This window comes from Danio aesculapii, chromosome 4 (genome assembly GCF_903798145.1).
Source record: "Danio aesculapii chromosome 4, fDanAes4.1, whole genome shotgun sequence".
NCBI classification, from domain to species: Eukaryota; Metazoa; Chordata; class Actinopteri; order Cypriniformes; family Danionidae; genus Danio; species Danio aesculapii.
Window position 1 is genome coordinate 43,592,186 of NC_079438.1, and position 27,192 is coordinate 43,619,377.

Below are 27,192 nucleotides of genomic sequence, written 5' to 3' on the forward strand. Positions count from 1 at the left end.
ATCAAAAAAAGAGCCACTGTTTATTCAAGCCAGCTCATCATTTTAGTGAATTTGGAATGGAGCCTTTCATGAACAGCATGATCCAGACATCCACAATGTACTGCAAATCCAAATGGAAGCCAATGCTGCACGCCAATTAACCTGCGCATTTGAATTACGCAGTTAGTGTGATTTCCATCCATGTGTAGAGCTGGTTGTCAACTTGTGTGTTTGTTAACACAAGTGTGCTCGTGTATACACATTCCAACTGTCGATGAGCGGCTAAGCATGGCTGCTCTGTTCGACGTCTATGTGTGCCAGGACCCCCTGCCCCAGACCCCCATTGAGGGTGTGAGATTGAGATCGGGCCTGCTGTCCATCGCCTCTGAGCTCGTCCTGCCGCGAGGGTGTGATCAAGGGCGTTCCACATGGGGCCGCCAATTCAAATCATCTCTTTCTTTTACTTATATGTGCTTAAATTTCTTTTATTGAAGGCTGCGTTCTTGCGTAGACGTGTGCCGTGTGTGTACAACGAGCTCATCCAATTATTTTCAAATCCTATCTCGCCTAAGCGTCTGTTCAATGCCATCTGTGAGAGGGTGGCACGCATAAAGACAGAGAAAGTGGAGATCAATCATTCGCTGATACCCTTCTCGACGGCCACATCCCACTGGCTGTCAGGGTGAAGTTTAAGCACGGTCCCAAAAAAGTGCTGTTGAAAAACTGCATCACCTCCCACCGGCTGTTAAACACGGCGCTCTAATAAACAAGATATCTGACCTCTGCGGCAGCGGAGGGAGAGGGAGATGGAGAGAGATAAAATGAGAGACAGAAGCCTCATGAATGATGCATGTGATTGGCTGAGAGCGTTAATTATTCGGCTGCAGTAACAGCGGTGACATCTGCATGGGGAGAGCTGAGCTCAGTCTGCTGGTGACCTTTGACCTTACTGCGTCAGCGCTTGGCGGCTAAGCCTTCAGGACAGGACTTGAGAGGAGGGAGGAGAACTGAAAAAAAATGAGTAGGTGTCTACTGTTCCAGAAATTAAGGCATGTCTGTGTGTATCTACACACATTATGCTAATAGATGGAAAGCAGACCTTTACTGTTGGCGATAAAGGTACTTTAAAAAAACTCCAGATAGCTTGACCCAAGACTCACTCTTTCTTTGGGAGTAAAGGCTATAAACGCTCAAAGCTGGTTGGTTCAGCAATATGAGAGGGCTAAATCTCTTGAGAGCTGCAGAAAGACAGACTTAGAAGATTGTGAAAAGAAAAGGGAGCTGTTTCGACAATGGTTTGGAGGTTTTAGGTCTTGCAAGCCTAGGTGGGGAGAGGTCTTGCCCAGTGGATATAGAACTAGTCCTGAGACCAAACTTAACATTTGGTCAAAGTAGTGCTCTTTTAAGGAAAACTAGTTCACTAGGCAGCTTTTTAGAGTTATGAGAGAACATTTTGGGTAGCTGTTAAATACTTATGAGAGCACAGCTCCTGTTTATAAGAATGGTTGAAACCTCTGAAAGCTTAGACGGTTGACTTGTTGCCTGGCTCACTCACTCACTTTCCTTTGGCTAATTCTCTTTTTCATCAGGAGGCCCAAAGGCACATTGTAAAACTGATTTCAGACAGACTGTTCTGAGAAAGCATAACGATATAATCATGTATGACAAAGTAGAGAGAGCTTTTGTAATAACTAAACTAAATTTGTTTACTGCAATAATCATTTCTCGCTTGAAACGCTATCAAAAGTGAAAAAAATTGGTCCAAAATATGCATTTACATGCAAAATGACAGCCAAGCAGAGCTTTCAGATGCCATCTTTATTTTTTTTTTAGCTCAACTGTTAGAAACGTAACCCACAGGATTGTGGGATATCAAAGGCAAAGAAGGATACATCTATGCTGCCTTCAAAAATCGATCAGATGAAGATATCTCAGAAGACAGGAAGTGAAGCTCGATTAGGATTTAAGTATGCCTTGATGCCTTCCTACCTTGGAGTGCATCCTTTGAAGGCAGCATTTTCCAGTTTTCAGATGCAGCCACAGTTTGTCAAGATGACATGCATGCATTCAAAAGTTTGGAAAAACAAGATTATAAAATTTGATTCTTATGATGTACATCTTGTATATCTCTTTATTTATAATGTTAATATATATATATCAAATGTCTTTTTCATAAATATATACATATTTTTATTCAATAACAAGGATACTATTATCTGGCAAAGTAAGGAGTGCAGTTTTTCCCATTCAACTCCCAACAAATGGTCTGTCTCTTTCTCCTTATACTATCCCTGCTGGTGCTTTCTACTCCTGCTGATATAATTGAAAGGACTGACCCATATTTTATTTAATATTGAAAAAAGAAGAGAAGAGCGATGTTAGTGAGAGTTTGAATTTGACTTTAGTGGTTCCATCCACAAATTTAGGATACTCATTAAAAAACCTAGACGAAAAATCCATACATTTGCTTAATTAACTTAACTTTAAACAAACAATATGCGAGAAGTTTTCATTAAACCAGTGTTTCTCAAACACATCCCTGCAGAACCACCAACACTGCATGTTTTGGATGTCTCCTTTGTCTGTCACACCCATTACAGGCTTTTCAGTCTCTGCTAATGAGCTGATGATCTAAATCAGGTGTGTTTGGTTAAGGAGACAAGAAAATGTGCAGAGCTGGTGGTCATCCAGCAACGTGGTTGAGAAACACTCCATTAAACTATCAAAAAAAAAACTTCTAGAACGGTGTTATATACAGTATTTTGCTGACTTATGAACTTAGATTATCCAAAATGTTTAGAGAATGGTCAAATCCAGTGATATAAGCAATTTTAACTAGTGACACAGAGCATGTCAACAAAGTGAATGGAAACTTTTAGTTTTAAGTAGGGGCTGAAACTTTTTCACTCTAATCCAAACATAAGGCATCTACTGATGACTGCTGACAGAAAAGTGTTTTAATTGTGCACTCTAAATTGCTTATAGCTTATAACCCTTTAACAAAGACTTTTTGCTTTAACAAAATAGTTCTGAAAGCATCGTTATAAACCATAGCTTTTTAATCAGAATACTGTATACTGAAGATCACCTTATTTCCATCTGTAACTTTTAACGCAATAAACTGTAAATGCTGCGAGGGTGATAAACACTAATATAATTCAGGGAAAATAATTGAAACGGATGCACACAGGAGAACATACAGAATAAAAACACTGCTGTCCTGAGGACAACAGGCTCCGGCCGCAAAAACATTTCAGGAGGATTATATGTTATTAAAAAGATCCCAGATGGGTGTAGAGACACAAACTCTCAATCTTGAGTTTGACCAATCAACGCACATTGATTTCTACCCGAACAACACGTCCTAGACTGAAAAGCATGATCTAATCAAATTTAGATAACATTAAGATTCAACACCATGACAGTGAAGATGGAGATTATCACATGCATCTTATCGCAGATGTCTGAGTGTTTGTTTTAGCAGCGGCTAAAGGGATGAAGACTGAGCTGCGCCACGGATTAAACTAACTCAGACAAGGACAAACTCTCACTGTTCATCCGACAAAGCAGCAGACGTTCAGTCTAGCACATCATGGTGGCCACAGGTGCATGAAGGATGTCTCTTGCTGACCACGGTGGGCCTGGGTTTTACAAAGACAAGGGCAAAAGAGCTCTTTCTCTCTCTGTCTAGGAACTCCCTTCACTCTATCCACTTCAAAGCTCAGTCTCTGGTGGTGAGACACTGTTTAATCTCCCCCACATTACACTGGCAAACGTGTATTAGTCTGCAAGACAAGACAGGAGAAAATGACTTGTTCATACCTGACTGGCTCCATAATATAAAATCCAATTTAAGGGGGGGTTACAGAGATAAGGGCTTCCGTCGGCGACGGTCCCATCAGCTCAGCAAACACTAAATAATGAACAATGCTGAAGCTGTCCCACCATGATAAAACACTCCATTACGGCTTCTGCACAGAACTAATGGTAATTACACCACGTCCTCCACTGCGCTCTTATTGAATTTTTATCTGCTCCGGACGCCAGTCGCTCTGAAGCTGTCTCTAAACCCCCCCCCCCCCCCCCAAAAAAAAAAAAAACAGAAATAACAATAGTTTTAAAATAGCATATTTACAGATTTTGGAGAACGAAGTGGAGGTAATTCTGAAGGTATTGTGTGAAGTTTTAGAGATGTGGCTGTGGTGACGTCAAACAGCCAGTGCTGAAGTTTCTCTCAAGTCTGAGAGCAAAGCTGAATATTGTCAATATAATGAAGTCATTTTGACAGTGTTTGTGTGTAAGAATAATTTAGAAATGGTTTACAAAGAAAACATTCTGAGCTATATTTGATCAGTTCTGATAAAATTCAGTTCTAGGTCCAAAAGTAGTTAAATCATGTTAATTTTCCAAATCATCACTCATGCCTTTTATGATAATATAGTTTATGATGGACAACAATTATTGAATGAAAACATTTTGAATCACAATACAAGATGACACACTTTCACAACAGCACGAACACATAAATACACAGACTCACTGGAGCTGTGTGGCAGAGCGCTGAAGAAGCTCCTGAGACGGGTAGCGAGCCACTCCATGCTCTCCTGCAGGTTTGCAAGAGCCTTCAGATCACTGACATCCCTCAGAATCTCATTTTGGGGAATCAACTTATCCCCCAGATTTCCAGTCAAAACCTCAGACTCCTTGGCAAATGCCGCCCTGCGAGAGACCAAATGAAAAGTAATGAACATTTCCACAATTAAAAAAAATCTGGAATAATTGCATGCTTTGGTGTGTGTCTACTTATTTATTTTTTATTAAAACCTATTTTATTTAAACAGAGCTAGTTTTTATTTATAGTTTCAATTAAAAGTACAATGAATAAAACTGACATAAAAAGTAAAATAAAAATCATAATAAATAGACAGATATTAAAAAAGCATACACAAAATAAATAACTATTACATAACACACTACATTGTAACACTAACCAAAACACAACCAAATAATTAAAACTGGATTAATATGAATATATATTTATTATATTAATATTACAACTTGATTAACTATTAATACAAACTATAATTGTCTCAAAATCATGTCACTATGATTGACACTAAAATTGACACTTAAACCATAGACATTGATAGTTTTGGTTAAAGCTCAGAGTATTCTGTCAGATGAGCCACAGCCATGTCACCCTGCTGCCCAAGACCGGTTACTCACTGAAGCTAAGCAGGGCTGAGCCTTGTCAGTACCTGGATGGGGGACCACATGGGAAAACAAGGTTGCTGTTGGAAGTGGTGTTAGAGAGGCCAGCAGGGGGTGCTCAACCTGTGGTCTGTGTGAGTCCTAATGCCCCAGTAAAGTGAAGGGGACACTATACTGTCAGTGGGCGCCGTCTTTCGGATGAGACGTTAAACCGAGGTCATGACTCTCTGTGGTCATTAAAAATCCCATGGCACTTCTCGCAAAGAGTAGGGCTGTAACCCCGATGTCCTGGCCAAAGTCCCTTCATCGGCCCTTAACCATCATGGCCTCCCAATCATCCCCATTAACCAAATTGGCTGTATCACTGACTCTTCACTCCACCTATAGCTGGTGTGCAGTATAACTGGCGCCGTTGTCCGTTGTCCTGTGGCTCCCATCACATCATCCAAGTGGATGCGGCACACTGGTGGTGGTGTGGAGAGACCCCCCCTCATGATTGTGAAGCGCTTTGGGTGTATGGCCATACACAATAATTGTACTATATAAATACACATTACATTACATTACATTACATGCACCACAAGTTTTACTTTCTCCCTTCTGGTATTTGGTACAGAACTCCTATTAGCAACAGAGTACAGTATATACAGGAATCAGAGAGCTAATTCAGCAGGTTGGCGCCAATAAAACTGCAGGATAATGGTGTTGCTGCAGTAAACAAAGCAGCATGATGTCAAATCTAGCAGGATAGTATTAATTTCATAAACTACACAGCATCTTGATATCCGCAGATTTAATTCAGGCAAACTGTAGCATACATTGCATAATCAAGAATGATATAAAATGTAATACCTTGCAAAATAGCATTTAAGACTTTTTAATGGCCTTAAATTTCTTTACATTAATTTATCAACTTTTAATACTTTTTAAGACCCCGCGGACACCCTGAGTAAAACAAATTGGTTCAAACTTTCATTTATCCCCTCAGCTGTAAAGTTTTTAAACTTAGGGTAGATTTGTAATGTGTTTTGTGTATTATGTGTGCTTGTACGTTGCAATCAAACTGCCTCCAGGATATGAATAAAGACTATCTAACTAACTGAAACTGCATATGGACATGAGTGAAAATGAATAGGGGACATCTTAAAAAAGAGAAGGGGCCAGCAGACTTTTAAAAGGGCAAAATAGATGTTGCTCGCCCAGGCAGGAAGATGTGATGACAGTATCTTGGTGTTTTGGGCACCCCACTTGGCACACTCTCAGCACTGGGCCAGATGCCCACACCGGTGCTAATGTGCACTTTAAAAAGGCTTTCCCTTCCTCTCAATCTCATAACCACAGCAGCAGCTGGTGCTCAGTTTTACAGGCACATTCAGACGAATGATGCAAAAACAAATCTATAAAGTCAGTATTTTCTTTGACCTCCTTCTCTACAGGTCTGTGATTAATGTGGGAGAAAAGAATATCCTCGCGGCTCATTTCTGAGCGCTGTGAAATTCTTTAAGATAAAACGCGGCGCCTATTGAACGGAAGACTTTTTAACAAGCTTTTATCACTCTGTATAGGATTGCCATACATGTGGCGTAATCCCTCTTTAGCTGATGAAACTGTCAGGGTCATTTATATGATAAAAGCTTCCCGCTCGCCGTCCGCGTTTAGCTTCAACAGGTCGGCTAGATTGGATTTTTTTTCTGTCCGAACATAACCAGTTCATTTATTTATTGTACAATTGCAGGCCACGGCACATCCAAACTGACGGGAGAACACTTTGAGGGCAATTTTGATAAAAACGTAGGACCCCCCCCCCCCTCCCCTCCCTCTAGTCCAATCACAGTTTTCCTCATACTTGTGTCTTCTTTAATTCGAGTGTGCACTTGAGAGGAGAAGAGAGAAAGTGAGGGAAGTAAAGCGAACGAGTGAATTGAAAACAGAATTGCGTGTGTTTGGGATGCTGGAATGTTTCGGCAGATAGTGTGATTGCCTGCAGTTGAATTTGTTCTTGTTCAAAGATGTCTGCTAAGGCTATAAGGGCCGGATTTCACCCTCTGTAAGTCAGCACACAAATAGAATACCAAAATGCATTGCCAGCTGGCAAACTAAAGAACCATCAGTTTCAATACTAAGACATAGAGGCCTACAGATCTGGGTACACTTCATTTTTTGCATAGACTTTTCCAAGTATAATTCATCTGATAGTGTGACTAGAATGATTCATCCTTGTCCAAGGTCTGAACTTTTTCTTCCTTGCTTCTTATGATCAATAAAACAGTTTTTGTACTCTTTTAAACTAAAGTTGCAGATATATTTTATCCCTCATTTATACTTGCCTTCAGTTTGCTGCTTTGTTCCATGCCCTTGGTTTCTTTTCTGACTGTTAAACTAATGGCCAGGTTTAGTGAAAAACTAACTGGTGTATAATGGCATACTTGGCCATGATTAGAGTGTAGTAGTTTTAGGGGTTAAAGATGCAGTAGGTAATTGTCTTCAAAACCATTTTTTGTTGTGCTGGTTGAAAGTCTCTTCACATTCCAGTAATAATGATTGAAGTAAATGATCACAATGTATTTATATGTATTTTTATATTCTGGGTAAGGCATAAGACAAAAAAATGTTCATCAAATAAAAATTTGACAGGCCGATAATTCCTATTATTCTGATAAGTAGTGTGTTAGCAAATGTAGATTTGTACAACAAACCCCTGTTCATGCAGATCTGCCGTTTGCGCATGTACACGGTAAAAAAATCTAATATTTTTAAATCCTGAATGAGAATTGGAGTTACTTTTGCCCGCTGGAGGAATTTCCTTTAGACAGGTAATGTTTTGTAGTGCTTCCCATACATAGACTTTACTTGCGCGGGCCACCCAGGTATATTAATGGGCGCCCAAGTATATTTAGTGACACATTTTTTTTTTTTTACCAATATAAACATCATTTACACTTTTTTTTGTACACCTAATATAACTAAACATCCACGATCGATTAAGTAGTGGAAAATCTTCTCTCATTTACCCATTTCAATCTGCGTCGTTCCTGTCAGCACTGCCACAGATAGTCTCACGTGTATTGCAGACCCACACACCGTTTTGGGTCTTAAAAATTCATCCGACACAGGTTTCTAAATATCCTAAAATGTCCAGGATTCAACTTTTGCTTTTGCTTTCTAAAGCTTGTATGCGTTTTTGGATTAGCCTACAGCATCTATTGTCAGTCAACAATGCGAATTTGAGCAGGATTCACACCAGCATCTCCAGCATGGGTGACAGGCGCACTACCAGGTTAGCTGAAGTCTGGTGTGCCTTTAAAAGGGATAGTTCACCTAAAAACGAAACTACTCCATCATTTACTCATACCCTACTTATTCCAAACCTGCTTGAGTTTCTTTCTTCTGTTGAACACAAAGGAAGGTGTGCAGAAGTGTGTTGCCATTGACTTTCATAGTATTTTTGTCTAGTGTCAGTCACAAGTGCACCAGTTTAGGCCAGGAAAAACAATTACATATAACCCTAGCATACTCATAAAAACCCCATCATTTGGACATTTGACAGCACATGTCCCCACTGCATCTCACATTGTACACTAACCTGCTTGAATACGAGTTGATAGGAGTTGCAGGAGTGTGTTTGTACATGCTGTGTGCTCTGTGATGAATCTGTGTGGTGAGCTCACATTGGGGACAGTGCGTATTTGCAGTATGTATGTCTATGTTAGAATGCGCTCTCACCGTGTGAAATCCTCCTCCTCTTCTCTCTTCTGTCGTAGCTGTTTTGGTTGGGTCATGCTGGCCCAGTTGGGCAGAGACTGGAGCAAGCGACTAATGTCTTCATCTTTAGCCCAGGACGCACTGATGGTTAGCTTCTCCTCAATTTGTACGATATGCCTGTGTGTGTGAATGGAAATAAATTGTCCGTATGAGCACTACAGTTCTGTGGGGTTAAAATATGAACTATACACTGGCATGAGACATTTTATTATCAATCTTCATTTTATTATCAATCATTTATTCTCTAAAAATAAAAACCATTTGTTTTTATCTGTATACCACATGGTTTTTCAAACGACTTATTTGAAATGAGCTGAATCTACACAATTATTGAATTTTTTTGGGACAACTTAATCGTTTAATGTTCAATCCACTTAAATTTGCAAAAACAACTAAGGGTGCTTTCACACCAAGACATTTGTTTCGGAGCCTGTGTTGTTTCCTCAGTTTGTTTGGCAAATGTGTATTCAGAAATCGCGCTTGGATCCATGTCAAATCAATCGGTCTGAGATCACCTGAATAAGTTAGGGTAATTAGGCAAGTTACTGTAGAATATCGCAAAAAATATGTAGCGTAAAGAGGCTAATAATATTGACCTTAAAATGTTTTTTAAAAATTAAAAACTGCTTTTATTCTAGCCGAAATAAAACAAATAGACTTTCTCCAGAAGAAAAAATATTATCAGACGTACTGTGAAAATTTCATTGCTCTGTTAAACATCATTTGGGAAATATTTATAAAAGAAAAAAAATTCAAAGGGGGGCTAATAATTCTGATTTCAACTGTATATTCAGCGGGATGTCATTCCTCATCATCATTTCAAATCTGCGTTTCATGTCGAATAGGAAAGTAAAAGCATGCTGAAATAATACAGAGTGCTGTTTATCCGTTAGGAAAATTGACCGAAATTACCATTTGAAAACTTTTCTACATTTTAATCTTAAAATATTTGTATTAGGCTTATTGTTTTGTTCATTTCTTCACTGACACCCAAAAAAGCGGTTCATCCGTTAGTTCTCTCTATAATTTAACCAATAATGTATGATTCTAGCCAATGTTTTTTAATAGATTGATTCAATAGATCTTTTACAAAACTTGACAACTGAAATGAGGCTATATACAGTACAGTATGACAAAGTCTTACTTTTCTGATTTATATTTGGTGACGATTTCTGTGGGTGTCAAAACTAAAGTGCAGCTATTCGCTTATAATGTCTTATTGCTCATCATCATTAATTAAAATAACAACCTCACAGCTGAGCAGAATCATGGGACTCTGAAAAATAAACCCTGAAACTCAATGTGAGGAGAGTTTATTTAGAAACTTTGCCATGTGAAAGCGAACCGTACAAAGAACAAAAATGAACATTGTAACAATTGTAACTTAATCGATTGCATTTTTTTTTTACAGTGCACCTATTTTTTTTTACTACTTGTTTTTCTTACTAACTAAATAAATAAATGTATAAAAATTAATTGCTCGTGCAAAAAAATGTGTGCGTGTTTAAAATAAATGTGCTAAACATTTGCCTGACATCATGCAATCTTCCTCAAATCATAAGATACACTGCGTTAGCTAATAATATTATGAAACTATTCACACATTATATATATGATTTTATATTCTATAATTCTTTAATTCTTTTTATATTCTATAATATTCTATAATAATTTTACATTATAATGATTTGCTAATGCATAAAGTGTGCTAAAATTGCCTAAGAAGCTCAAATTGTCAAATTGTGACAAAGTCTGTGATTGGCTGAGGGCTTGAGCGAGCTCCATTTCACTTCATGTCTCAAAGAGTGCTAAAATATGAAAATGAACCACAATTTCAGATAAACGTCTTCGCTATTGCATAAGCAGGCCATTAAAAGTGTTCACTGGATGACAGCTGAACACAGTTCCTCAGAAGAGTCCTGATGATACAGAGAGGCTGACAAGAGCGCGGATGAATGAACTGTTATTGTCTGCGATGTGTAGATTGATTGAAATGATCATGTAGAAGGTAATGCAGTGCATTTCACTCAACTTATGGATGAGAAAGACAGAGAGAACAAAAGAAAGACAGAGAAGGAGACAAAGAGAGAGACAGATTGGTAGCATGCGATTATTGTGCAAGGAAACGGCTGTCTCTGCACTTTCTACCCATGACTGAGCTCAGTCCAGAACCCTTGCTGACTTACACATATGTGCGCGCATGCAACCAATCAATGATTTTAAAAAAATTCCCGGAGGACCAGAATGATGTCTGCTGAGAAATTATAAAAGCTTTTACATCAAGTAATTTATTAATGTTGGATGTATTAGCATTTAGAAAATCTTTCCATCTTTGAGTCTAAATGAGTAACTTGACTCTCTGGACCGTCATACAAACATCCAGCATTCATGAATTGGATTGTCATGACCAGTGGTGTAAAGTAACAAATTACAAATACTCAAATTACAGTAATTGAGTAGTTTTTCTTGGGTATTGTAAATTACAATGTAATTTTAAAAATATGTACTTTTACTTTTCCTTGAGTACATTTATAGTGCTGTATCAGTACTTTTACTTCCTAATTTCCATCAACCTGCAGCCACTACTTTATTTCTTTCTTGTCTATGGTGATTGGCTAAGGTAGAAAAATCAGTCTTGCGATTCCTGTCCAATCAAATCGCACATAGAAAGTAAATTGCAGCATACTGAAGGTTTTTTATCAATGCAGCAAACCTTTTGGAAGCATTAAAAATGTCTAAAAAGATGTCCAAAATCTTTACACGCAATGACCCAGAGCCTTTTTATAGACTGCATGTCACTGGTGAGAAAGCTAAGGAAGGAAGGAAGGAAGGAAGGACAACATCCACACAGATAAAATAAGATTTTGCGCATCACACACTAATATTACCTGTATGCAGTGTTACAGATCTCCTTGTACTCCTTGAGCTTGTCGCAGACCATCTCCAGAAACTGGTTGGAATAAGCACTGAGATCCTGCATCAGACTCATTAGATCCTGAATAGACTTCTCCACAACCACAGTGCTCTGAAAACACAGACATACACAGACACTCAAGATGATACACTCTGCAGTCAGGCCATCACCTCTATTCGTTTCGATGAATCAGACGATTGCTTCAGAGACTCTAAATGTCGCTGTTGTTAAGGTGCGGGGGAGGTTCTGGTCTGAGGTCAGGGTTGAGTTTAAGGTTGACCGGTACAGTTGCCCTCTATAAAAGACCATGATAGACTACAGAATGCTGCAGTCTATCTGCTCAATTGCTCGCTTTTGGGCAAACATGTCAAATAGGCCGAAAAACAAACTTGACCGATCCCTCCATTCACCTGTCAGAGCCGGACTGTCTCAGAGAGCGAAACATATGATCATCAGTGTATGGAAACGTCAAACCTTCACTTGTTATCTACGTAGAGTCAGTCTTCAGGCTTTACCACTTCCTCAACCCTCTCTAAAATATAATGATTCTGCCCTGTCATTAAAGCTAATGATGATACTAGCATCAAACAGAACAGAAGCCCGGAAACGGAGCCACGTTTTAAACACTGTGAAGGGCCAAAACAAAAGAGCCATGAGTATTAGCATAGGCACCAACATTTGGCTGGGTTTCTAATGCCGGCAGTGACTGACTGAATGTGACAGCGAACATTAGCGCATCATTGGCAATGGTGATGCCTAGTGCACCAAATGATGGCTTCCTTGTGGCATTGGCACAAACAGACTGTTAATTGAACTCAATCCGACCAAATCGTGGGCTACTCTGCCCTGCAGGGGGCAGCGGTGAGGGCCCTGAGTGTTTTTATTCTTATTAGCGCATTGCTGCACATTTGTCGTACAATCTGCTAAAACACATATCAATGCCTGCTGCTTGTGCCCCCTGCCTGAGCCCCAGGGGCGGAGAGCGGGGTAATGATGCATGGCACTGGCCTGCCCCGTCCAGCTCTCTAGCAGTCAAACAGCACGAGGAAACCAACAGGGGGTGGGGGAGAAACCACTCGGCGGGGGAACGCTAGCCTTCAAAGCTGTGCCCCTGATCACTCTGAAACAAGTCCATCAATGCCATAGTTTGTCTGATTATGTGTGAGCAAGAGCCTGGAAAAGATTGGCAGGTTGTGTGGGAAACTGTTTTAGTACAGTATACTGAATATATTCACCAACTACGTCTGTCACAATAATCAATATATTGACTTAGTACACAACATGAACATGACCTCAATATTTTATGGTGATGCAATATATATCGCCCATACATGAAAGCCAATTTAGACACATTTTAGCTGATTGTGCAGCCTCTCTACTCTCAAAAATCTTTTTTTGCTGCTTGTTCAAATTACTTATTTGTTTTTTGGGGGACAACTTAGTTTTTTAACTTAATTTAGTTTTGTTTGTTCCACTTAAATTTCTAAAAACAATGAACTTAATCGATTTGGGTTAAGACACCATGAAGAAATTGTGTGGAACCCTGCATTTTTTTTTACAGTACATCTCTATTGGAGCTGTCAGTGTCAGTTTGGTAAAAAAAAACTATAGTATTTTCATGGGTGCGGTTACTTTTTCTAGTTCTTTCTACCTTGCACTTTTTTGTTTACATTTATCATTATTATTATTTATTTGTTTAGGATAAATGTATTCACTTTCTGATTTGAATGCCTAATTATTAAATTATTAAAATGACTATAATTAAATGAAATATTTAAAGAATAAAACATAAGGGTCCCTATCATACACCCGGCGCAACAAGACACAAGACGCGTTTCTACGTGTTGTTTTTTTTAGACCAACGTAACCTTAATTTCCCCGTTTTCAGCCACGTTGTTTAAATTGCAAATCCATTTGCGCCACTTTCTGGATTCATGGGTGTTTCGGTCTAGAAAAGAGGTGTGTTAAGGCGCATTGTTGGCGTGTTGCTATTTTGAGGAACTAAAACAGCCGAAAGCAGGTATAAAGTCCAGCGCAGAGCATGTCAGTTGTGTGCCTCGCTTACACATTGTTTAATTCATGCAAGATGTACAGCAATACGCAAATATCTTTACAAATGAAAAAAAATTAAAGGATTAAAATATTACAAAAATGTATATTTTCTACATAAATATAAAAACCAGTACCTCCAATTAGGCAAGTTATTGTATAACGATGGTTTGTTCTGTACACAGTCCAAAAGAATTTTGCTTAAAGGGGCTAATAATTTTGACCTTAAAATGGTTCATAAAAAATTGAAAACTGTTTTTATTCTAGCCGAAATAAAACAAATAAGACTTTCTCCAGAAGAAAAAATATTATCAGACATACTGTAAAAATTTCCTTGCTCTGTTAAACATCATTTGGGAAATATTGAAAAAAAATAAAAATTCAAAGGAGCGCTAATAATTCTGACTTCAACTGTATATATAAAAAATGTTTCCCAATACTGGGTTGCAGCTGGAAGGGCATCCGCTGTGTAAAACATATGTTGGATAAATTGGTGGTTCGTTTCGCTGTGGTGACCCCTGACGAATAAAGGGACTAAACATGGGACTATTTTTAAACAGCATTCATTAAAGTACCAAAAAATGTAAATTTACACATAAGTTAGACCGAAACAACAACAACAACCAGATTCATCAATATTGTTGAGACATTTTATCTGAATTTATATATTTGAATTTTTATATGACCATATCATCTGACAACCTCTATTAACTGCATTGGAGTGAATAGAATTTAATTGCATTCCTTTGACTACATAACTTACAACTGCTCAAAAATCTACATATTTCTTACAAAACAACATCAACACAACATAAATATTACTTTGAAAACCTTTCAGACAAAATACATTCATTTCACTAGCACAAATCTTCACTCCCAGATGAAAAAAAGAGATAAATGATTCATGCTGTGGTTCACAAATAGGTGAAGGCCACATACTGTACATAAGTAGGTGTAGAGAATTATTATCCCCCCTGAATTATTAGCCCCCCTGTTTATTTTTTTCCACAATTTCTGTTTAATGGAAAGAAGATTTTTTTCAGCACATTTCTAAACATAGTTTTAATAACTCATCTCTAATAACTGATTTATTTTATCTTTGCCATGATGACAGTGAATAATATTTTATTAGATATTTTTCAAGAGACTTCTTTTCAGCTTAAAGTGACATTTAAAGGCTTAACTAGGTTTTAGGTTGGGGGGCTATTAATTCTGACATCAACTGTATGTTTAGATGAATAAAATGGTATTTTTACACCTATTGGCCCTCTTTACATACTAAACCTTTAACATTTTTTTTGTAGTGTCAATGCATGGTTTCCCAGTATTTAAAAGATCTTTTATAATTCTGATATTCGTATTAAATATAGTTTATATGAAATGAAACATTTTAAAGGTCATATACAGATAAATACATTAGACTTAAATACAAGTAAATTACATTATTCCTTTAAAATGCATACAACGCACATGTGAATGTACAGAATGCATTCATACATCCAACCAATTCATAAACGAGACAGTTCAAAATAACTGATTAGAGAAAATAAATTGATCAGCCCCAAAACGACTGCGCTAATGGGCTTTAAATGACTAAATAAGTCTTAGCGGTCTCATACACACAAGTCATGGCCGCCGTGACACAAGGAGTGATTGTGAAACTGCCGTGGCCTTTAGGAAAGTCGATATCCAGATGAAAAAGTGCATTCAAATCGTAGTCAATGTTTATGATGTGATTCCATTTTACATCGCCAACATAATACAGAATAGATCATGCATTTTCGATAAACCCTAATTAAAACTACAGAGAATGACCAAAGAAATTTCATACAGGAATCTGAGATATTCAGCCTCTTTCTCTTCTCTATCGCCCCTGCTCATTTGTGAAGCTCAATATTTCCCAGTAAACAAAGTCTCTAAGCTCCATTATTCAAGTAACAAATGCCCCAGCGCTCTGCGGCACATGTCTAATTCTCCTCATTTAACACACTCATTCGTCTTAGCCCCAGAAATCATTAAAAAGTAATCAAGCTCCAGAGAGAGCGAGAGAAGGAGAGGAAAATAGAGTTGAAGGATGGATAGAAGCCTCGCGAGCGAAACCGACAGACAGACGGCGAGAGCTTTAGAGGAAAAAAAAAAAAATCAAACCGGCAGAGCTTCTCTTGTCTCATCGCTAGCTAAAATCCTTCCTTTCTACTTAAATGCCACACTGTGCCAAGGGAGATTTAGGAAGTGTTGCCGGAAATCTGACCCATTCTTACACTACAGGGGCACCTTTGAATTCTTCCTGGAGAACGTCCAACTGCGGCAGACTTGATTACAGTCCTGCTTCTTTATACGGAGTTTTTTTTAAATGAGCCGAGTGGCTGGAGGGACTGTTTGCTAATGGCTGAAGGTTTAGCGCAGTATAAATGAAGAGAGTCATAATAATGAATGCTCAGCGTGCGTTGGGACTCGCAACACACAGTGGAGCTGAGAGAACATAACGCACATGCTTTGGGACTCTCGGAGGCCTGAGTGTGGATATACACACACAAATACGCCATACACAGAAGAGTCGCAGAGAACACAGAGTAGAAGTGTGAGAGTCGCTGCAGAAATGGCAGAGCTTTCTGTAATGGCTGCCAATTGTGGAAATCGCTCGCAGATAGCTTTTCCAAAAAAAAAAAAGCTTGATGAGTGAGTGATTTTTGCTCAGATCTACCTGAACACAAATGAGACTTATTTATGGGCATGATGGTGATTAAAATAATAAAAAATATGTAAAATGTATAATGATATACAGTAAGTATAACCTGTAATTTGTTAAAAGCTAATTCTAATGATTCTAGCTGTAAATTCTAGCTGATATATCAAAATAAAATGAAAAATAATAATAAAGATAATAGTTTTTATACATTTTGAATGTTTTATTAAAGTTAAAAAGTTAAATCCTTTTAAATATTCCTTTTAAATTCAGTGAAACTTCATAACTTTAAGTAATAAAATAATTTTTATGTTTTAAAAAATTATTTAATATGAAATTAGTTTAGTTTAAGTTTAAAGCTTTATTAATCCCCTTAGGGCAATTTTTTCTGACATGGTGGTGCTTCACATATGACAAGAATGACACACTTAACACACTAAACACAATAAACACCAAGACTTAACATCAAACACACAAACAAAAACTAAAGAAAAAAAAAAAAGAAAAGAAAAAACTAATACAGTAATAAAAAATTAAATAATAATAATAATAATCCATTGATTAACTACATTTATTATGTAACCGAATTGCTTCAGGCACAAAAGTAAATTTATAATTGATTAGTGGAACATCTTATTGTCCTCAAACATTGTCCAAGGGGCATGCACTCAAAATATTTGTTTAAAGGGTACCTATTTTACCCGTTTTACACGGTGTAAGATAAGCTTTTAGCATGTCCAAAATGTGTCTGTAAATTTTCAGCTCAAAACACCCATCAGATTATTTATTATATCCTCCAAAATCTGCCCATTTTAGTGTCTAATTACATTGAAGCTGTTTTTATAGCCTGTGGCTTTAAATGCAAATGAGCTGCTTCTCCCCGCCCACCGTGTCAGATAAACAGCAGTCAGTGACAGAGACAGACTCAGATGAAGCTGAAACACAGCTCATTAGTCAAAAATACCAAGTAAGTTTAATTCATGTATTTGTGGTGGAGTTCATTCAAGCCTTTCTGAAATGATGAGTCTCACACAAATGCAATACACTGACATATTAGCGTTTACTGACACCATGCAACCGTGGTGATTATAGCGGTTAAGAATTAGATAGCAATTTTACTTACTGTCTTTACTAAAAACATGCTCTGTTTTAAAAATGTTTTAAACATATAAACTTATTAAATCACAGAGAGTTGGACCAAATATTCTAATCCCAGTTTATTTGCAAAAACCCATTTCTGTGGAAACATGGTGCCTGTCAATCAATTCAAAACTGCACTCCTACGTCACGTTGCAGTGGGCCTCAAAATCACTGCAATTTGGGTCATATTTCAACGTCAGGAAATTTTAAAAGAGACTTTTTGGGTTTATATCACTCCAATATGACAGTGGACGCACTATACCAACACAAAGTTCTGTCAAAACAGCTTACAAAAGTTGATTTTTATCATACAGTAGGTGCCCTTTAAGGGGTGTGTGCTATCTCCTATTATTTATGTGCCATCTTCAACACCTGCTGTTCATAATAGTATGCAATTTTTGAGCACAACTTGACAGTGAGGAAAATCAGAAGAACAAAACTGGTTCTGATTGTAACTGTTTTCATCACCATATTCAAGTCATTTTAATTGTGTTTTACTAAAGCTCAAGAAGTGAGCAAATTAAGGTTAAACAAGCTGCTTTTTCACAGTTTGTACATCAGAGTACATTTAATCAGAACATTTCTACTGGCTCTTGATATAATCAATCAATGTGAAAAGCAGTTTTTGTCTACTTTCAATTAAATAAGGAAAGTGTCTGGCTACAAACTGGCATTGACTTTTAATTGAGTATTTTGTCATTAAAAAAAATCTGTACAATCATAATTATCATTCCAAATGTAAACTCTTGATGAATTGAACGTGTATGACATTATATGCAACTAGAAAATATCACCAAGCATCTTGTATGCAGACTTTAATTGTAATGGGCTCCACCAGAGACTTTCTGACTAATAAAAATATCAAAACGTCTCTCAGCTTGGAAAACCCCTTTAATATTTCCTGATATTCCTTGACCACGAAAACTCTGAATGCCAATCAGAACGGACGACAAACAGGCAGACAGATGTTGAGATGAGCCTGTGTGTGTATAGAGGAGGTTCACGGCCCATAGGTTTTCTCCATTAATCCAGCTCTGACCCCATAGCACAGAGTTCAGAGCATTTAACCCGAACCGTTCCGCCACTTCAATTACACCACAGCGCGCACGCACACGCACACGCACACGCACACACACACACGAGTGACTCACAAACATTCATATACACTGTGCATAAAAGCAAACATGATGCTGGCAGAATGCATAGTAAATTAATTCTGCGAAGCAATTTGTTGTGGTCCTAGAGGTGTGAAAAGACATGCAAACACACGCGCCTCTCCAGGGTAAAGCAGTGTAATGCATGAGAAGGGCAGCAGTGCGACGGTTCATTCATCACTGTCAGTGTGAGCGAACACCGCTGAGACCCACAGACACACACACACGTGCCAACTTGACCCTGCCATTCAACCGCAACACAACCACTGCGCAACTGTCTGGACAGATGCAGAGTGTGTGTGTAATGCCAAGTTTAAAGGGTTAATTCAATCACACACACACAAACAAACAAAACTAGGGCTGCATGCAAAATATTATTGCAATATTTTTTTTTATTTTGCGATATATATTGAGATATGAATCCAATTTCACCACATGACCAGATAATATCTCTATTTGGAAAAAAATGTATAATGTTAGATGGGATGATTCCGCAGTGGGAATGCATCTCCATAAAATCTAATAAACAATCTATAACATTTTTGGGGTCCCCCGACACATTTCCATAGTGGTCTGTACTATTTGCAGTGCATTTCTCTATTTGTGCATTCATTTTTTGTATGAATGGAAGGTCATATAAAGGCATAAATTGCACTGTTATTATAATGAGGAATTGAGTAATTGTTCCTAGTTTTCTTTTCCTGATTAGTGAATTTAATTTAAAGAATTTTCTGTAAAAATGTCTAACAGCTGTTGTGATTGTCTCTTCGCAATAAAAAAATAAATAAAAAAATGTATGTATGTATGTATGTATATATATGTGTATATGTATATATATATATATATATATATATATATATATATATATATATATATATATATATATATATATATATATATATATATATATATATATATATGTATGTATATATATGTATATATATATATATATATATATATATATGTATATATATATATATATGTATATATATGTATATGTATATATATATGTATATGTATATATATATATATATATGTATATATGTATATATGTATATATATATATATATATATATATATATATATATATATATATATATATATGTATATACATATACATATACATATACATACATACATACATACATACATATAATATATATATATATATATATATATATATATATATATATATATATATATACATACAGAGAGAGAGAGAGAGAGAGAGAGAGGAGAGAGAGAGAGAGAGAGAGAGAGAGAGAGAGAGAGAGGAGAGAGAGAGAGAGAGAGAGAGAGAGAGAGAGGAGAGAGATGAGGAGAGAGAGAGAGGAGAGAGAGAGAGAGAGAGAGAGAGAGAGAGAGAGAGATGGCATGTTGATAATTGGATGTGTGTTGGGTACTGGGCGATTGGGTAGCTTTAGTTGGACAGAGGAAAATGAATTTTTTTTAAATGATTATATATATATATATATATATATATATATTTATTTATTACATTTTTTTTGTTTTGTTTTTTTGTGCAAAGAGATACAATCACAACAGCTGTTAGATATTTTTACAGCTTTTTAAGGCCTAAAATTTAGTTTTTCAAGACCCTGTGGACACCCTGACTTTTAGTAACTTGAAATGATTTATTGTCTGTGGTGATCGTGTAAATTATGTTTCAAAAACGGATATTACAAAACAATACTATATTTATTTATAAAGCACATTTAAAAACAACCAAAGTTGACCAAAGTGCTGTTTATAAGAGTATTAAAGACAGAGAAATTAAGAAATGGAGGGGGAAAGTGAAAGGGGGATGTGAATTGGTAGTGTGTTCCAGAGTTTAGGACCAGCAACTGCAAACGCTCGATCACCTCGTTTTACACCAGTATTTTTTTCTGTTACTTTGCAAATGCATTTCCTAGACTATGCAAAGATCCCAAAAAGCACAATAACATTGTCCCATTGTTATGAAGCGGACAGGAGACAGAGGTAAGGAAACGTTAGGGTGTTTATTAAATGACAACAAGGAGCACATGAAGGATAGCCAGGAGGATCAGGAATGATGTTGGGGTCTTTTCCTCCGTGGCTGGGTAACAGGAATACACGAGGATGGACAGCACACACCAGATACAGCTGACAGAGGATGACACAGACTTGGAAGGACTGGAAGACAGGACGATTCGGGTGGACCAGGAAGACTAGGAGGAATACAAAGAGAACAGGTAAGTAAAGCGTTTGTTTTAGCTGAGGATGACTACGCTGAGTGGTCGCTCAGTTGTCCGCTTTCGTCGAGACGAGCCCGGACAATGAGCGACTGGAGTGCTGTGCTTTTATCTGGTGCTCGTGAATGTGATGCAGCTGTGTGCTCATTAGAAGTCAGGTGATGGTGATCTTCGTGAGTGGGGATCGTGAGAGCCTGACCAATCCGTGACAGTACCCCCCTCCCCAGGGCCCGCTCCTGAGGGCCGACACCTCCGACGCCGTGGTGGTCTCCCTCTGCCTCTAGGCGCTGGGAACTCAGGGTGGCTCTCATGAAACTCCACCATGAGACTAGGATCGAGAATATCAGCTCTGGGAACCCATGTCCTTTCTTCGGGGCCGTACCCTTCCCAGTCCACCAGGTACTCCAACTGGCCACCACGACGTCGGGAACGCAAGATCTCCTTCACTGCGTAGACGGCTCCTTCTTCTAGGAGCAGTGGAGGAGGGGGTTCCTCTTCGTGGTCAGGCTCTGTGGAGGGAAGAACAGGATCGTGATAGGGTTTCAGGAGTGATACGTGGAATGTAGGGTGAATACGGTAGTGAGAGGGTAATTGTAGTTTGTAGGTGACGGGGTTAACCTGTTCCACGATGGTGAAGGGACCAACAAATCGGGGACTTAACTTGCGAGAGGGCAGTCGCATGCGTATGTCCCGATGGATAGCCACACCTTTTGTCCGGGTGTGTATCTGGGTTCTTCAGACCTTCTTCTATCGGCGGTTACCTTGCTTCGACGGACTGCCCTCTGCAGATGTTGATGAGCCTCGTCCCAGACTCTCTCGCTCTCCCGGAACCAGTGATCCACTGCGGGGACATCAGATGGTTCGCCACCCAGGGAAAGAGCGGTGGTTGGAAGCCCAGGACGCACTGGAATGGCGTGAGTCCGGTGGAGGGTTTGCCGCAGTGAATTTTTGGGCATATTCTGCCCAGCCCAAATACTGGCTCCAGGAGCTCTGGTGACCACTGCAGAAGGTCCTCAGGAACCGTCCCACCTCCTGAATCTTCCTCTCTGTCTGCCCGTTGGTTTGGGGATGATATCCAGAAGAGAGGCTGACGGCCACACCTAGGAGCTTGAAGAAGGCTTTCCATAGACGTGAGATGAACTGTGGACCTCTGTCCGACACAATATCTTCTGGAATACCAAATGACCTGAAGACTTGATTAAAGATATTGTCGGCTGTTTCAAAGGCTGTGGGAAGACCTTTCAGAGGGATTAGTTTGACAAACTTTGAGAATCTATCTACGATGACTAGAATACAGGTATTACCTTCTGACGAGGGGAGGTCAGTGATAAAGTCCACTCCTAGGTGTGACCAGGGACGGTTCGGAATCGGCAAGGGATGGAGCTTTCCAGCGGGTAGATGACGTGGGCTCTTGGATTGGGCACAGTCCTTACAGCCCTGAACATATTGCCTCACATCCCTTGCCATGTTTGGCCACCAGAATCGTTGGGATACTAGCGAGAGAGTATTGTTGATCCCTGGATGTCCAGTGCCTAGCGAGGTATGTAAGGAGTGGATCAGATCTACCCGGTGTTCAGGTGGTATGAACTGCCGATGAGGAGGGCATCCCGGCGGAGCAGGGGCTTCCGGAGTGGCAACGACTGGAGGAGCGTTCCAGGTGATCGGACAAATGGAGATGTGTTCGGGAAGAATCTTCGTTGGGAGTTCTTCATGATCGTGATGCTCGTGTAAACGAGAGAGAGCGTCTGCTCTTAGATTCTTGGGTCCTGGACGATAGGAAATGGAGAAATCAAAACGTGAGAAGAAAAGTGACCATCTGGCTTGACGTGGACATAGTCTCTTGGCCTCTTTGATATATTGGAGGTTTTTGTGATCTGTGATCACCTGGAACGGATGTTTGGCTCCCTCCAACCAGTGACGCCACTCCTCCAAGGCTAGCTTGATTGCTAGAAGCTCCCTGTCTCCTATGCTGTAATTTTGCTCCGCCGGGCTCAACTTCCGAGAGAAATAGGCACAGGGATGCAGTCGGGGCGGTGTATCATGATGTTGGGATAATACTGCCCCGACGCCGGTGGTGGATGCGTCCACTTCCACCACGAAAGGAAGATTTGGGTCAGGATGAGTCAGGAGTGGGGCCCTTGTGAACTCCTTCTTAAGAAGGCGGAAGGCTGCGGCTGCTTCTTTGGTCCACTCCAGTCCTTTGGGTTTACCCTTGAGGAGATTAGTGAGAGGTGATGTAATCCTGCTGTAGTCCTTGATAAACCGTCTATAAAAGTTAGCAAACCCAAGAAACCTCTGGAGCTCCTTAATGGAAGTGGGTTCTGACCAGGATAGAACAGCCTCAATTTTCTTCCCATCCATACGTATACCGGTTTGGTCAATGATGTATCCCAAGAAATGAATCGACTTCTGGTGGAATGAGCATTTCTCCGCTTTGAGGTAGAGGTGATGTTCTCTCAATGTGTGTAGGACCTCCGCAACGTGTTGGCGATGTTCGGCCTCACTCCGGGAGTAAATGAGGATGTCATCTATGTACACTATTACAAAGTGGTGAAGAAACTCCCGGAGGACTTCATGAATGAAGTTTTGGAATACGGAGGGGGCGTTGACCAGACCGTAAGGCATGACCCTCATATTCATAGTGGCCAGTAGGGGTCACGAATGCTGTCTTCCATTGGTCCCCCTCACGTATTCTTATCAGATTATACGCGCTGCGGAGGTCCAATTTAGTGAAGACTTTAGCTTCTCGGAGCTGTTCCAAAGCGGCTGGTACCAGAGGAAGGGGATATCGGTATTTTACTGTACCGTTATTTAGGACCCTGTAGTCGATGCATGGACGCAGCCCTCCGTCCTTCTTGGCCACAAAGAAGAAGCTTGAGGCGGCTGGTGATTTTGAGTGACGTATGTACCCCTGACTCAGGGCCTCCCTTATGTAATCTTCCATTGCCTGATTCTCTGGAAGCGAGAGCGGGTAGATCCTACCTCTTGGCAACTGGGCATCTGGAACTAGGTCGATCGCGCAGTCCCATGGCCGATGCGGCGGTAGCTGGGAAGCTCTCTTGGGGCAGAAGACATCATGAAAGGAGCTGTACTCCTTAGGAATGTGGATAGACTGCTTCTCAGGAGGACTCTCGACCGATGTTGTAAACAAAGAAATGGGGTTCCGACCTTGAAGAGGGAGATTTGGAAAACAGGTAGGTGTACATCCAGATCCCCATTTCTTTATCTCTCCTGTGCCCCAAGAGATGATGGGATCGTGCTTCACCAGCCACGGGCGCCCTAGAATGATGTCCATATTTGCACCCTCCAGAACCAGAAATTGAATCCTCTCTTGATGTAACAAACCCCACTTGAAGAAGGATGTCTTCGCATTGTCGATGGATACGGGTCGAAGATCGAGTGCACTGGGTTATCGGTTGTATCTGGTATATATGCGAGGACGCCTCAGTACGTAGGTGGAGTTGACGACAGAGGGATTGGGAGATGAAGTTCCCTGCTGACCCGGAGTCGATGAGGGCTGTGACAAGGAGAGAAATAGAGGCAGTAGTTATTTGTACGGTGGTAGTAAGTGGTTTACATTGTTCAATATTCGTACTGAATACACTCACTGAAGTCCGAATGGGACGAAGGGGACACTCCATACGGGTGTGTCCCCTGACACCGCAGTATAGACACAGACCCCGGGTCAGCCTCCTCTGTCGTTCCGCTGATGTCAGTCTTCCAGACTCTATTATCATGGGTTCTGGTTCTGGAGAGGCTGTTGACTCAGGCGATTGGAGGAGTGCAGACGAGGGGGTGATGGTGTCCTGTTGATAGGAACGGAGACGATCGGAACATCGGAGAGAATGTTGGATGAATCTCTCCAGACCCATAGTATCATCTAATGTGGCCAGCTGGATTCGGAGAGTGGGTTCCAAGCCGAGCCGGTACGTGGTCAACAACGATCTCTCATTCCATCCACTTGCAGCTGCTAGAGTGCGAAACCGGAGAGCATATTCCTGTGTAGATAGAGTACCTTGCTTTAGATGATACAGCTGCTCTCCAGCGGCTACTTCCCCATCAGAACGTCCAAACACCTCTTTGAAATACTCCGTGAAGGTAGTGATGGAATTCATGACCGGCCCGGCTTGGTTCCAGATCGTCTCAGCCCATTTAAGTGCAGGCCCAGAGAGTAGTGATACGATGTAGGCGATCTTTGACTTATCTGTGGGATATAGAGAAGGTTGCATTTCGAATATGAGGGAACATTGTAACAGAAAACCATTGCACTCCCCCGCTCCGCCTGAGTAGGGCGCTGGTCGGGCCATGGGACTGGAAGGAAGGGCCGAAGAAGAAACTGTGGAGGCGGAAGTGCTCGGTGCTGGTGGTGCGTTGGAAAGTGGAGCTGGTGGCTGTAGAATCCGCTTCAACTGGTCCACCAGCTCTTGAAAGTGATCGGGGGTGCTCATGTTGTCGTCGTTATTGGTCCGGGCTTCTGTTATGAAGCGGACAGGAGACAGAGGTAAGGAAACGTTAGGGTGTTTATTAAATGACAACAAGGAGCACATGAAGGATAGCCAGGAGGATCAGGAATGATGTTGGGGTCTTTTCCTCCGTGGCTGGGTAACAGGAATACACGAGGATGGACAGCACACACCAGATACAGCTGACAGAGGATGACACAGACTTGGAAGGACTGGAAGACAGGACGATTCGGGTGGACCAGGAAGACTAGGAGGAATACAAAGAGAACAGGTAAGTAAAGCGTTTGTTTTAGCTGAGGATGACTACGCTGAGTGGTCGCTCAGTTGTCCGCTTTCGTCGAGACGAGCCCGGACAATGAGCGACTGGAGTGCTGTGCTTTTATCTGGTGCTCGTGAATGTGATGCAGCTGTGTGCTCATTAGAAGTCAGGTGATGGTGATCTTCGTGAGTGGGGATCGTGAGAGCCTGACCAATCCGTGACACCCATATGACCTGCACACTACAAATCCTTTAAACATTGAATATAACTGAAAAAAGAACAATTTAAAAGCCAACAGAAAGTATAGAATTCACTTTAATAAGTGCATTAACTTAAACTGAATCAAAATTGAAACAATAGTACACAGCACACTGAAAAAAAAAGATTCATTAGATTTACTACATTTTTTAAGGTAAGTGGTGGTAAAAAATTTATATGGGCTGAATTTAAGCAAATTAAATTTAGTAATCTTCAACTTAATTTGTTTGTTTATATTCAGCTTATTTAAATTGTTTGCAACCATTTGCAATCAACCATTTTTTAGTGTAGTTGGTGAAACTTACTATGAAATGGATTGAATTTTAATTAATTAAGTAATAAAGGATTCTCTTTTAATTCTTTTACGATCACCAAATATCACCAAACAATATGTTACTAGAAAAGAAAAACAATACAAGAAGGCACTTTTATTGTATTTCATTATTCCCTTTCATTGTGAAGAAAAGAACAGGTTCAACATTTCGCTAAAAAAATCCATTATACAGGAACAACATGAAGGTGAATAAGTCATGAAATTTTGATTTGAGTGTGCGCTACTCTTTCAAACCTCTATTACAGCTCTCAGCATTCAGCACCTGACATTGTTTGAGTCACCGACTGAGGTGAAGTACAGGCCAAACACACACAATCGTGCACAAACACATCGCAAACATGCATGACACGAGTAACAACTAAATGTAAGCCTGTCATTTCTGCTAGAGAGGTGTGTGAGGGACAGGCTTGACAAATGAAACAAACAGAGTGACACAAAAGCGCCAGGACTGCACTTTCTGCTGTAAATCCTCCAGCAGCAGGATTAAGACTGTCTTTTTAGGTGTGCTTTAAATAAAGGTACACCGGCTCTCCGGCTTGGGAGGAGAAGTGATTACTGAACAAATGAATACAACGGTGTTCAATCTACATGTAAATCCACATTGATCTCAATGCAAAGATCAATCTAAGAGCATAAAATATGTTTGTTTATGGCATAAAGAGTCTATCTTTAACACCAAGTTTCAAATAAGAGTAAAAATCAGCACTGTCAAGTACAGTACATGAAACAATGTTGCCAATTCCTCATAAAGTTCGCATAAAATATATACA

General features: G+C 39.7%; 1 protein-coding gene across 1 annotated transcript in view; it reads right to left on the bottom strand.

The window, feature by feature from the left end:
- The window catches only part of exoc4 (exocyst complex component 4), a 197,312-nt gene that overhangs the window by 25,739 nt on the left and 144,381 nt on the right, over positions 1 to 27,192 (bottom strand). The window contains exons 12-14 of the mRNA XM_056455755.1: positions 11,841 to 11,977; positions 8,914 to 9,069; positions 4,520 to 4,698 (exon numbers count right to left, since the gene is read on the bottom strand). Of these exons, the coding sequence (XP_056311730.1) occupies positions 4,520 to 4,698; positions 8,914 to 9,069; positions 11,841 to 11,977 (472 nt within the window). The remainder of the gene's footprint in view (positions 1 to 4,519; positions 4,699 to 8,913; positions 9,070 to 11,840; positions 11,978 to 27,192) is intronic.